Source organism: Pogona vitticeps, chromosome 4, assembly GCF_051106095.1.
Source record: "Pogona vitticeps strain Pit_001003342236 chromosome 4, PviZW2.1, whole genome shotgun sequence".
NCBI classification, from domain to species: domain Eukaryota; kingdom Metazoa; phylum Chordata; class Lepidosauria; order Squamata; family Agamidae; genus Pogona; species Pogona vitticeps.
This window is the reverse complement of record NC_135786.1, coordinates 36871700-36884954: the sequence shown is the minus strand read 5'-3', so window position 1 is coordinate 36884954 and position 13255 is coordinate 36871700. Positions and strand designations below refer to the sequence as shown.

The window sequence follows — 13255 nt, the reverse complement described above, 5'->3', positions numbered from 1 at the left end:
AAGATTCATTCGCCGTAATTAAGAAATATGGACAGGTAATTCAGCATTGATTTTAATACAGGCTTCAACCAAAAGTGCCCTGAGGGCCCGTTCTAACCTGAGAAATTTCTCATGTCTGGAATGGATTCATCCTGATGTAAGTGAAGACTTCATATTAGAGCACCAGAGACTCATCTATACGATAGGAGAGTTCAGCCCATCATCAGTGTAACCCAATAGATTGTAGCTGTTTTAGCAAAAGTAGGAAAATGCATTAAGTAAAATGTCTTTAATTAGCATAACAAAGGTCTTTCATGAACCAGTGTCCAATTTCATTGCACATTTTCTTCTATATAAATCCACGTTCCAGAAACTAATGTATTCCAAAAGAAGCACAACCATCATCTATGTATGTGGTGAACATAGTCACATAACTGATTGTCACCTTTAACCTCAGAGTAATAAAGGGATTATTGCCCAAAGATGTGCAAAATAAGTAGAACTCACATTTTAAAACAAGGCACATTTTCAAAAAAAGTCATGGACCCTGTTATAAAGCCTAATGTTATGTGAATTGTTCCACATAAATAGTGAGGTGAAATCACCAGGTGTACTATGTGGGTGTTTAAAGTCTGCAACCTCACCTACTTCATGAAAGAATGTGATATCATCTCTAGCCTATCTTGCACGACCTGTCTGACTAGATTATAAATGAGTTAGGTACAGCAATTATAGCAAGCAAGCAACTCCTAGAGCAGTAAATAGACCTACAGTCTTGTGTCGTCTTCCTTCTACACCCACTATTTGTATCTGGCCAAGTTCATTCCTTCCATAAACCATCCACGGTGAAAGAATTAATTAAACTCTTCTTGCTGGCAATGGTACAAGTGTAAACTTGTTAACACTTCAGGTTTGTTTTAATTGGGAAATAGTACAGTATCTGAGGGATGTAGAAGTACCCTCTTTCTAAATTATTGCAACATAGCCGAATACATTCATTGTTGTTGTTGTTTTTACAAAACCCAAAAGCAGAGCAGATCTTATCATCTCTGATTAAAAGTATGGGCTTTAAATGAATGTCTATGACTTTGTTACATCTATAACTTCATTAGGTGATTTTAAACAGTACCTTATTATCTTATTCTCCATTCTCCTTCTATAATAAGGGAATCATTATTCCTAATGCAAGGAGGATTATTAAGATAATGGTCTACATGCAGAATGCCTGAATAGGGCTTAATTTTTAATATAATGCCTATGTGTCTGCAGGGACCTTCTAAACATTAAAATGGTGGTATATAAATATGTACTACTATTGTTAAATCATCATCAGTATGGCAGAGAAACAGCTGCCATTCTCACTGCTATGTCCTCGAAGTAAGAATGGTCATAAATTATTTATTTATTTATTTATTTTATTCTGTATTTCTCCATTACAGACTATGGGGCGAATTAATTAAATAATAATAATTAATTATTTTTTAAAAAACAGATGCAGCTAAAAAAATTGCATTATTAAAATGTTGTTAAATAAATCACCTAATTGAAACAAACACTATATTAACATAATTCAAATGTTTTTAAAAAGACAACAACAACAAAAAAGCAGGGGACAACATTAATCATTAAAAGGCCCATCCTCATTTGTCAATCTGTGGTTAAAGTCCTATATAAATGAAAATGTCTTTGCCTGCCAGCAGTGTACTTCCTCCATGTATTTTTTTTTCTTTTAACCTAGATAAGACACCAGGGAGTATAGTGACAACATTTAGCTGTAGCCCTTTAAAGAAACTGTAACTAGATTATGGATATTTTAATTAAGTCACAGGATGTTTCTTTCTCATTTGGTGTTCAAAGGTTATTTGCAGCTCCAGGCAAGCATAAAACTGAACACTATTCAGTGACTAAGAATCTTACCTGTTCATAAAAAAGCAAAGTGGAAGAGGACAACAAAATCAGTAGATACTAATTAATACCTAGGAAGACCTACCAAAAGATACAGATGAGTTAATCTGTTTCAAGGCTCAGCCTGCTGGTATCACTTTCTAACACCAGAACGAAATCCTTGGAGATGTAGAGCAACCATTGTAAAAGGTACTTATTTATTACATTTAAAGTTTGCCTTTTCTCCAAGAGGTTAAAAATGACAAGTTATCTTCATCCCCTTTTAATTTGACCCCCAACAGTCCTGTGAGGTAGGCTAGGTTACAAGATTGTGACTGCCCAAAAATCACCCAGTGGGACGGATAGTTTAGTACGGATTTTAGCATTAATCTTGGGAATCGAAGTCTAACACTACCTGTTATATCCCACTGGTATAATAAAACTAGCCATGTGCATAAGGAGGAGATGCTCAACTAACATACATACTGAGAAACAATCTGTCCTCACAAATGAAGATAAGCATTGCCTCAAATACATGAAAGTATATCAAAGTATGGAAAAATACTTCCATGTAGGAGTTAACAAATGATACCTCCCCCCCCAATAAAAATAGCATCTCCTTTTGGGGGATTGAAATGTATACAGTGGTGCCCCGCATAGTGACATTAATCCGTTCCAGGATTAACGTCGCTATCCACATTCGTTGCTATGCGGGGGGGACCCATAGGAACACATTAAACTCCGTTTAATGTGTTCCTATGGGGCAAAAACTCACCAGTAAGCGAAGATTCCCCCATCCGGCTGCCATTTTCGCTGCCTGGTAAGCGAGGGCAGGGCACGAAAACGGAGCGGGTGGCCATTTTATTCTTCCGGCAGCCATTTTGGAACCGCCAATCAGCTGTTTTTAGAACATCACAATGCGAAGATCAGTAAGGGAAACACTTACCGATCATCGCAATGCGATTTTCGCCCATTGGAATCATCGCAATGCGATCGCATTAGCGATTGCAAAAACCGCGTCACTATGCAGATTCGTCGTTAAACGGTGCGCTCGTTAAGTGAGGCACCACTGTATTTAACATTTCCATTGGACCATTGTTTTATTTTCTGTATTTGTTGGCTTATTCATGTTTGGATGTTAACAGATTCCATTTCTGTGTCTTGAAATTGTCCTACTGGTATTCTATCTACCCCTAGTGATTTATTTCTTCACAATGCTTTCAGAGCAGCTTTCATTTCACTTTCTAGAATTGCAGGTTCTTCACCATAGGATTCCTCTTCAAAGGAGTCTGTCATTCTTTTATCTCTACTGTATAGGTCTTCAGCATAGTGTTTCCACTGCCTCTTTCTTTTCTCCTTTTCAGATAGTGTGCTTCCTTGTTGGTCCTTCAGCCCTGATCTTTATTTAAGTGTTTAGATGCTCACTAGAATTTATGGATGTGACCCAGCTCATATGTCTCCCTCTCAAACAAATCTTAATTTTTTTCATACAACAGACAGATTAGTGATAAGAGCATACTGGGAGTTCCAGGTGTATTTTTAAGATATTCTGTTTTAGTCTATATATTTAACACTAGTAGCTGCCATTGTTTCTGTAAGTGGGCAAACTAGATACTGTAGGTGCAGTCACTTCTTGACTTTTGCCATATTGGATTCTATTCAATTTACTATTTACTCTTTGATTTTGCTTTACTGTAATTTCATGCTATTTTTAACAGGAATATACCTTGAGGTACATATTAAGTCAAAATCTTGTTCTCTTCCTCAAGGATCAAAATGCCGTGAGTAGGCTCTAGCTCTGAGAAAAAGCAGCTGAATGTTTTAGCAAATACATGCAAAACAGCTACATTCTCAGCAATATAAGGAAGTTAAGAAGCCTGTTAAAACAGCATTTCTAACATCAGGAAAACAGCTGTTTCCTGCACCTGTCTTCCAGGGGGTCGTAGGAATATGGAATAAAAGAAGTGGTCCTCCGAGAGTACAAGTCTGTGAGAGAGATTGGGGGGTTCTAACGAGAACAGGGGAGTTGCTCCATCCTCTTACATTTGGCGGGAACTTATATTTCATCTGTGCTCCATTACGAACTACCCTATGGCTGTTCGCGAAGGGACAAATTCATAGCTGTTGCCCAATGACGACGGAGAAGAGGCGTTTCCTCTTCGCTCGCTCTTCAATAGCTCATAAGGGGAGGTGCCCGGAGGCGGCAGCATTGCCCAATGCCCTGCAAGGAGAAGAGCGCTCTTTTTGCCCCCCGTATATAAGGGCTCTCCGGCCAGCGAAGCAGCTGTTTTCGCGGTGCTGCTCAGACCCGTAGCGCGTCTGCTGTAGCCAGTGCACCGAACCTCCCTAGCCTCATAACCTGCCAGAGACATGGTAAGTGCCTTTCCCCTTATTGTTATTTTTTTTCCTTGCCGCCCTTCACCGCTTTCCAGGCATATTGTTAATAACATGCGTGCCGTATATGTGCGCTGTGTGAAGCAACCGGAACGCCCTGCGAGCCGGGGTCTTCCGAAGGTGTCCCGGCTTCGCGCGGATCGTAAGCGCCCCGTGCACGCAAGTAGCCCGGAGGGTAGGTTGGCTTTTTTTTTTTTTTTAAGTGCCCTTGGCGGCTGCCCGCGCGTCCTTGGCGCTGAGGGAGTCCGGATGGAAAGAATCGTACCGTTTTGCACAAGAGCCCCGCTGGGTGGTTGCAAAACTTGGAAAGGGCGAGGGTTGAGCCAAGAGGCGACCGCCGTGATGGGCATGCGATTCCTTGCGACGTCGGGGACGGAAGCTCCTTCCTGCGCGTCTGGAGTATCTCGAGGTCCGCAGCCCGAAGTCACATAGGTGAGAGAAGGTAGTATAAGAGGATCATACGGGACTTCCCTTGATTCTCGGCCGACGATCACGCGCCCTGGTCACCCCAGGCAAGTCGGTTGTGCTCTTCGTCGGTCAGCATTCAAAATCGTGCGTGAGAAGTTGCGCTTCCGCTTCTTACCCGTTTTTCCTGTCCTTCTTTCCTACGGGCTCAAACCTTTCGCGGTTGAGATTTTGGATCGCCTCTGTTTTTTTGTGTGTCCCGCTGGATCTCTTGTACCGGGAATAGGTAAGATGCCTGTATGACGAGAATCAAAGGACAAACGAGATGCCATGACGTCCCCGCTCGAAATGGCTCAAATATGACTCATTGTCTGGGACGCGCAACAAAACAAAAGAGCCCACCACCCTTTCTGTCCCTTTGTCTTGAGGGGGGGAGGGGGCGGCAGGGGTGTCTGAGAGAGTTTTGGATCCACCTCCCAAGTCCCCTCAGCTTCCCTTCCAAAGTCGTTCAGACTTTACTGATGCCTCGCCCACCACTTTGCGAATTTATTAAAAGAATCGTGGCATCTAACTGTGGTGGCGTAACTGGCTGGTGCACTTTTTGGTCAATCTGTTTTCCATTCTTAAGTTTGCACAGAAGCTTTGTTGCAAAATGGTGGGAAGTTTCTAAAGAAGATGGCTGCCTCTCAAGGTTCTTTCCTTCTCTGGTTGTGCTAACAGCCTATGCCAAATGAATGCAAAAGCGTTGTTTTAATTCTCTGATTTTTTGGCACGAAGTTTGTGTTGCTTAAGTAGTTACCTTTATGTACTGTATTGCTTCATCCTGTTTCAAATTATATTGCAGTTCAAAAAAAACAGTTAAACTGGCTACAGGACTTCCCTGTTACATTCTAGCCTTTATGTTTGCTACAGTAATTTCTCCTGATACAGATTTAGCCTTGAACAATAAGCAAGCCAAGTTTGCTTTAATTGAGGCACACAGTGAGTCTAGAAAAGACTAATGACACAATTGATGCCTTAACAACAATTTTGTAAGCTCTGGATAAAATCCTGCTTCCCTGGCCATTAAAATAATTTTCTTTCACTACTTGGAAATGAATGACTTGCACAAAATACCCAAACTTTGTGTGTCTTAGAAGTACGAATGCTTTCTTATTATCAGATTAAACTAAGTTGAGGAATTTGATTTCTCTGTAGAGTCTAGAATAATTCATGGAAATTATTCCACTTCTCCCCACAGCCAAGCATAGAAGCCTCTGAGCTATGGCCAGCTATTGTTTATAATTGTTCATATAGTTTTCTAAAATTCTTGCATCAGGAGAGCAAGAAACCTCCAAAACGTTTAGGGTGTATTTCTGGCCTATCATAGCAATCAGTACTGGTCAATTTCCATTAGGACTTGATACAGGTCATCAGCTAATTCATGGTAGTCAGACATTTCCCTTAGTTTTCTTACAGAGCATCTTTCTCCCTGTACTTCATTTCTGTTGTTCTGACTTAAAGGAGGTCATGTCGTTTGTTTTATCCAGTTTCATCTTTTTTTGGTTGGGAGGCAGTGACAGGTGATGTTTCCTGGGGATAGTGGCTAAGGTCACTAGAGGTGTAACCAACTAGCTCTACTTCGCTACACAGTCTATGTGTAATGGCCCTGGCCCTGCTGCTTGGGTGGAGCATTGGGCAGTATGTCCTGACTTCAGAAAGAGTAGGGCCACCCACCATTCAGGGTACCTTGCAGTACACAATACTTGGAATATACTTGCATCTGAGATAAACTGCCGCTCAGTATCTCTTGCAGCTGTGAACTCTGGCAGGATGGGTGAAATGTTCTGAGAATTCCTACAGATCTTTACTACATTCAGACTTTCCTGGGCTAGACATCTGCACTTCCCTTTTTTGTTCCCAATCAATATGGCTAATAGTGAAAGATGGTAGTAATTGAAAATAACAAGGGGACTACTTTAGACTTGTTAGATAAACAGTAAGACAGCAAGTGCAGCCCATAACTTGTTGTGGGACTAAGGAGCCATGTCCTTGACATTCATATCAACCAACCCTTTCTTAGGGAAGAAACAGGTGAACTTTGAGCATTTTTACACCAGGCAGGTAATTACGCAATTGTACAGGTAGTTGAACATGCCAAGGCTGGGTGGGAAGGAGCTATTAAATTAGACCTTTATCCACTACATCTTGGCTGTTTATCCAAAGAAGCCATGGATGCAAAGGAAAAAGAGTGGCTCTGAAGGGCAGAGATTTGGTTAGTAGAACTGATAGGCTTACAGAAACCAGCAGAATGAGATCTTAGTGAGAAATATCTGGAATATTCATAAAATTGCTCACTGACCAGAAAGTGAAATACCATTACCATAGAATGTATACATAAGATTGCTGCATATGAAGAAAAAAAATGACCCTTTTCAAGTAACTGAAGGAAAAAAGAGGAATAGCCCAAAGTAGTTTTAACTGAGAACACCCTGAGCTCAAGGGGCAGATCATACTTCACAAAGTAGGACAGCTAATTAAGCAACAGAACACTGACAATAACTTAGCCTGATTTTAAACTGAGGGATGCTTGGGGGAAATTAAGTCTTTTTACATCAAAAACCCATAATTAAGATAGGACAAAGATCTATTGGTTGATGGATGATACAAAAGGCAAGCATTTATAATTTAGAAGTAGAGGAAATCTTGTCACAAATTTTGGATTTGCCCCAATTATCTGAAATGAAACTGGCTTCTTTTGCATGATGATAATATGACTTGTGGATAATATGTGAGCATTGCTATATATTTGCCTTATATATCTTGTTCATATTGCATAACTGCAAATGACATGCGCTTTAGTGAAAGGATTCCTCCATTGAACTGGAAGTTAGACTCAATGGCCTTATAAGCCCCTTCCAACTCCTTCATTCTATGAAATCTTATCCATGTATCAGGCTTATGTATCTTTGGTTTTGAAGCTGTTGGACTGAAAAAAGGAAAGCACTGGACACACTGTGATTGGTTCTGCAAAAGGATGGGTATTTTGGTGTTGTAGTTAAATTAGGTCTATATTGGTGAATTGACTAGATGGTCAAGGGGCATACTGTATCTTCTGTCCTGAGTGAGATTGGAATCAATGCCTGGAATATGCTGTGCCAGGAATTATGTGATTATTGTGCTGCTGATTATTGACATAAAATATAGGTTTGTTTTTTTGTTTTCAACTAAAATGTTAAAATTTATATACTGCATACTATGAGTGCTCAGCTAGCAATACTAGGTTTGTTGTTAGTTGGAAAAATGTTGGGTATAGAGAGACCATTAATTGCTTTTGTTAACCCTCAGTTGGCAACTATTTAAAAGATATTTGAAACTGGATTTTCATCATAAAGATTTAAGGATGCAATTGTATTAACTACCCTGTTGCCTTCTTCTCCACAGCGTGAGTGCATCTCAATCCACGTTGGCCAAGCTGGTGTGCAAATTGGCAATGCATGTTGGGAACTCTACTGCTTAGAGCATGGCATTCAGCCTAATGGCACAATGCCAAGTGACAAAACAATTGGTGGTGGAGATGACTCATTCAACACTTTCTTCAGTGAGACGGGTGCTGGAAAGCATGTCCCTCGTGCTGTTTTTGTTGATTTAGAACCAGCTGTGATAGGTAAGTACATCTCAAACTGTAAGAAGCAGGTGCAAGAAATGTTGTGGAGGGATTTGTTCACAGAACCTAGAAGACCATTTCCCTTGTTGCCTTCTGGATGCAATAGAAAAAGTCTACATGAACTCATCTGTCTTTAGTCCAAAGCAAGGCACAAAAAGGTTTTGTAAGACGAATAAATAAGTAAAATAAATGAACCTGTGTTTGGAATCTATGGTTACATGGGTAACCTGTTTTAATTTTAGGCTTGGCTGAACAATGATCTTTGATAGTATTTCTGTGCCATGTACTATGAAGTGCTATCCCCTGCATGTTAGTTCTTGAAAGATTAGATTTTTGAAATCCAAGATTGCAAAAGCAGTACCTACGTTTCAGCAGCGCAACTAACTGAATACAGCTAGATGAACACTGTTGTGTTTATATATTTTCCAGGAAATAGAAAGTGACTGGTGGGACTTCAAACATACACAACACTTATTATTGATCTTTTATAAGAAGTTAAAAGAGTTTACACAAGCATATTTGAAGGAAAGATAGCATGTTCAAATTGAATAAAAGTATTTTTGATTATTTTTATTGACCTGTTTACAGAATACTATAGCTGTTACAGCATGGCATTTTTATTACAGAGTAATATACTTTCTGTTGCAGATGAGGTGCGAAATGGGACATATAAACAGCTCTTCCACCCTGAACAACTGATTTCTGGCAAGGAAGATGCTGCTAATAATTATGCAAGAGGTCACTACACTGTGGGCAAAGAAATAATTGACCTCGTATTGGAGCGTGTCAGGAAGCTGGTATGTTCTAGCACTTGCACTGTTATATTTTGGCATATTTGCATCATTGGAAAACTAAAAAGCTTTATATTTATATAGCAGTATGAGTTAGTCAAAACTTAAGCATCTTCAAGTTCCCCAGAATCAAGTAAAAAACCTGCACATTTCCATGGAAACTGGCTATGGCTTCAGACTGCTTTGTGATTGCAGGTCTGATGTTACACAAACACAGGCTGAGCAGACATAGCTTCCACTCTGCTTTTGTTAGTATGGGGGCCCTGAAAGGGAAGGGAAGTAATATTTCACATTTGCTTATGCCACTTTTGTGGCTTTAGTCTCTTTTGTCATTTGGAATCAAGCCAAAGAGGAATAATAAGCTCATAACAAAAATAAAGTTTTAAAATTATATTCTGAGTATTTTGGCATGCTCAATAGATAAAGCAGGTAATGGAATCTGCCTGTGGCTTCCATGTAACATGAAACGAGTGCCTCTTGAGCAGTACACTGTTGCTTAACTAATTGAGAATTGTTTATAAGTCTTGCTGTAAACTGTCCTATTCAGAAGATTATCAATACATTTAGTGCCGCATACAATGGACTCTGCCTTGTCTATAGCCAGTCCCCTTTTTCCCTTGCAAATGCTCAGTGAAGTCCACTATACATTGGGATAATGGTGGACTAGAACAGCAAAGATGTTGTTTGTTTACCATGTGAATGTCACTCGATCAAGCTGGACCGGACGGCTGAGGGTCTTAACCATGAGAGAGGCTCAGAAGGAGAGAACAAGAAACTGGGCCTTATCGACAGTGGTCCCTCATCTTTGGAATACCTTACCACCACCCCCGGGAGATCTGACTGGCACCCTCGCCAAGAATTTTTTTAAAAACAAGTTGAAGACTTGGTTCTTCCACCAGGCTTTCCCCCCTCCCCATTATATAGCTTCCTTATCCCATCTTGGATCCTGTTTTCTTTATTGATCTTTATTGCTTTTATGAACCAAGTTATTTGAATGCTGTTTTTATCTTTATATTCTGTAAGCCGCCCAGAGTAGATTCCTGAATCTAGATGGGTGGAGTAAAAATGGAAGAAATAAGTAAATAAAATAAATAAGCAAAAGAAGAAGGCTAAATAGACACCAGAAACCCCATAAAGATTGAGTGTGTCGGCTTGCTGTAATACTGTTGTATACCTATTCTTCTTTCAGGCTGACCAGTGTACTGGCTTGCAAGGATTCCTGATTTTCCACAGTTTTGGAGGAGGCACAGGTTCAGGCTTTACTTCTCTGCTGATGGAACGCCTCTCAGTTGACTATGGAAAGAAGTCAAAATTGGAATTTGCAATATATCCAGCTCCTCAAGTTTCAACTGCTGTTGTTGAGCCATATAACTCTATCTTGACCACCCACACTACCCTTGAACACTCTGACTGTGCTTTCATGGTTGACAACGAAGCCATCTATGACATTTGTCGTAGGAACCTGGACATTGAACGCCCTACCTATACAAATCTCAACCGTCTGATTGGCCAGATTGTCTCCTCAATCACTGCCTCTCTTAGATTTGATGGTGCCTTAAATGTGGATCTGACAGAATTCCAGACCAACCTGGTGCCTTACCCCAGAATCCACTTCCCACTGGTAACATATTCCCCTATTATTTCAGCAGAGAAAGCCTATCATGAGCAGCTTTCTGTCTCAGAGATCACCAATGCTTGTTTTGAACCATCCAATCAGATGGTGAAGTGTGATCCACGTCATGGCAAGTACATGGCCTGTTGCATGTTGTATCGTGGAGATGTTGTCCCCAAAGATGTCAATGCTGCTATTGCTGCTATCAAAACAAAACGTACCATTCAGTTTGTTGACTGGTGTCCTACTGGATTTAAGGTAGGTGCTGCTGACTGAATTCAGAATAGCTTAATGCTCATTTTAGAACTGTAGCTTACTAGATATATACAAGTTATATAATTCTTATAAATGAGGTAAGCTGACTTAAGTAACTGACTTTCACAGGGACCAAGATAATTCAAGATTGTGGTTCTCATACAGGTATTGCTACTGTGGACTTAGTCTATTTTTGCAACTTTAAAAGAAAAATGCCAATCATTGCCGCCCCTTTTATTTTAGGGGCAATTAGGTATGTACCAGCAGACCAATCTGCTCATAATTTTTTCTGCGTGCATTTCTTTGCTATTGTAGGAGTTAGCTGCAGGAGGTAAAGTACGTAGTTTGAATTCAGCCACAAATATACATACTATAATTAAAGTAGAGTAGGGCTGTTTCATATGATGAAGTGAATAGTTACACTACATTTAGTCTACTGCAGTGGGGGTGGGAGTGAGAAAGGAAAGCACTTGTTCCTATCAGTTCTTAAGGTACCAGCTGATACAGATATACAGAGAAGGAAGGATTATGTTGATAACTAGTGAAAACAGTGACTCCGGTATGTGCCTGCAAGACTCACTGACCCATTCTCTGCATTTTATTTCCAAGATTAATCAACTGTGCTAGCTGGAAAGAACAATAAAGTGTAGTGGTTAAGACGACTGATAAAAGTTATGCCCGTAACAGAAATGCTACCTGAGCCTGGGATAACCCTGAGTTAATGGATATAATTATTTACACTGCTTAAATCAATATGGGAAAGAAACCAGATTAAACTAATTTGAAGTTTTACCAATCCTGATTTCCATTTTTTAGAAATGCAAAACGATCTTGACTTGTGTGCTAATGTGTTGAGGTACAGCTTCTTTTTGAATGCAAACATTCCCATGATATAAGAAAGTCTTGTCAAGGTTGTGTATCTATTGCTTTCTAGGTGGGTATCAATTATCAGCCTCCAACAGTAGTTCCTGGTGGTGACTTGGCCAAGGTCCAACGTGCAGTCTGCATGCTCAGCAACACGACAGCCATTGCGGAGGCCTGGGCCCGCCTGGATCACAAGTTTGACTTGATGTATGCCAAACGTGCATTTGTCCATTGGTATGTTGGAGAAGGAATGGAGGAAGGAGAATTTTCTGAGGCTCGAGAAGATCTGGCTGCACTTGAGAAGGATTATGAAGAAGTGGGCACAGACTCCTTAGATGGTGAAGATGAAGGCGAGGAGTACTAGGCTTCACAAAAGCCTGCTGTCTGGCTGTTACTTTTGCTACTTTTCCTATAATAACAAGTAAAGGGGAAGTACATCTCAAATGTAAACTGTACATTTAGCACTCTGCTGAGGTGCTTGGAATTAACTCTTATAACCAAGATTAATTTGCCAGCTCATAATGATGCAAGCATTAAAATACTCAGCTGGACACAAATAAAATATTACTGTCTTAGTTAACTAACATGGTGTGCGTGTCTTATTACTGCATGCCCTCAAAATGCTCCAAAGCAAGCAAATTTTACAAGACAAGTTGCATCCATAAAAGCAGCTGAATTATCCTTGTTTTCAGAAACCATCAATAAAAAAGTTATCTTTAATGATGAAACTGCAACATCATCTAGTAACAGGTGATAACACACTTAAGCCTTAGACACATTCACTTGGAGTTATCCCAGTGGATAAACAAGTACACCTCCTTTCCAGAGTGAAGGTTTGACAGTAGGATTGACTTAACATAATATAAAGTATATGATGAATGCTAATTAATCAGCATCTTAATTTTTATCATAAATGCTCAGAACCAGACCATCCCATCCAGTACTGCAGAAGTTACAACAGCATCTTGGTTGCCAAAACAATTGAATGTTTATGGAACATGCAAAGAATTTGAACATATGTGAACCATAATCAGTTGTGCCAGTATGAACAAGTGTGAGTTTCAAGTTGATAACAGAAATTTGAATTATTTTGCTAGCATAGATCTTGTCTCCTCTGGAAGTTCTGAGAGTTAGCTGTGAAGCTACATTTTGCACAGCCTGATTAATTTTATGCATAATAGAATTTAGCACCATGTCCATGGTCCTAGAGACTTAAAATGTGAAAGAGTAAAATGCCTACTTTTTCTAACCTAGCTATCTTTAACCCCAGCCTACAACATGGAAACCAATTTTTGTTCTAAACATTATACTTTCCTTTTTCATGGAGAGAAGAAAAATGGACACCCTGTGGGTATCCTTTATATATACTGGTCAAAAAACATAGTTTTAGAACTAGTTTCTCATATAACAAGCTTTTGGATATCA

The 13255-nt window shown here is 39.8% G+C and overlaps 1 protein-coding gene across 2 annotated transcripts; it reads left to right on the top strand.

Annotated features, from left to right (window-relative positions):
* The first annotated feature begins 4092 nt into the window (after window positions 1-4092).
* LOC110073375 (tubulin alpha-1C chain) lies at window positions 4093-12414 on the top strand. Of its 2 annotated transcripts, none has more exons than XM_020782488.3 (5): window positions 4093-4236; window positions 8086-8308; window positions 8957-9105; window positions 10289-10969; window positions 11901-12414. In XM_020782488.3, the coding sequence occupies exons 1-5, from the start codon at window positions 4234-4236 to the stop codon at window positions 12192-12194; spliced, it is 1350 nt and encodes a 449-aa protein (XP_020638147.1). In that variant the 5' UTR covers window positions 4093-4233; the 3' UTR covers window positions 12195-12414. The 2 variants fall into 2 exon arrangements, with proteins under 2 accessions (XP_020638147.1, XP_078248850.1); XM_078392724.1 differs by lacking the exon at window positions 4093-4236 and adding an exon at window positions 4443-4948.
* The last annotated feature ends 841 nt before the right edge of the window (window positions 12415-13255 follow it).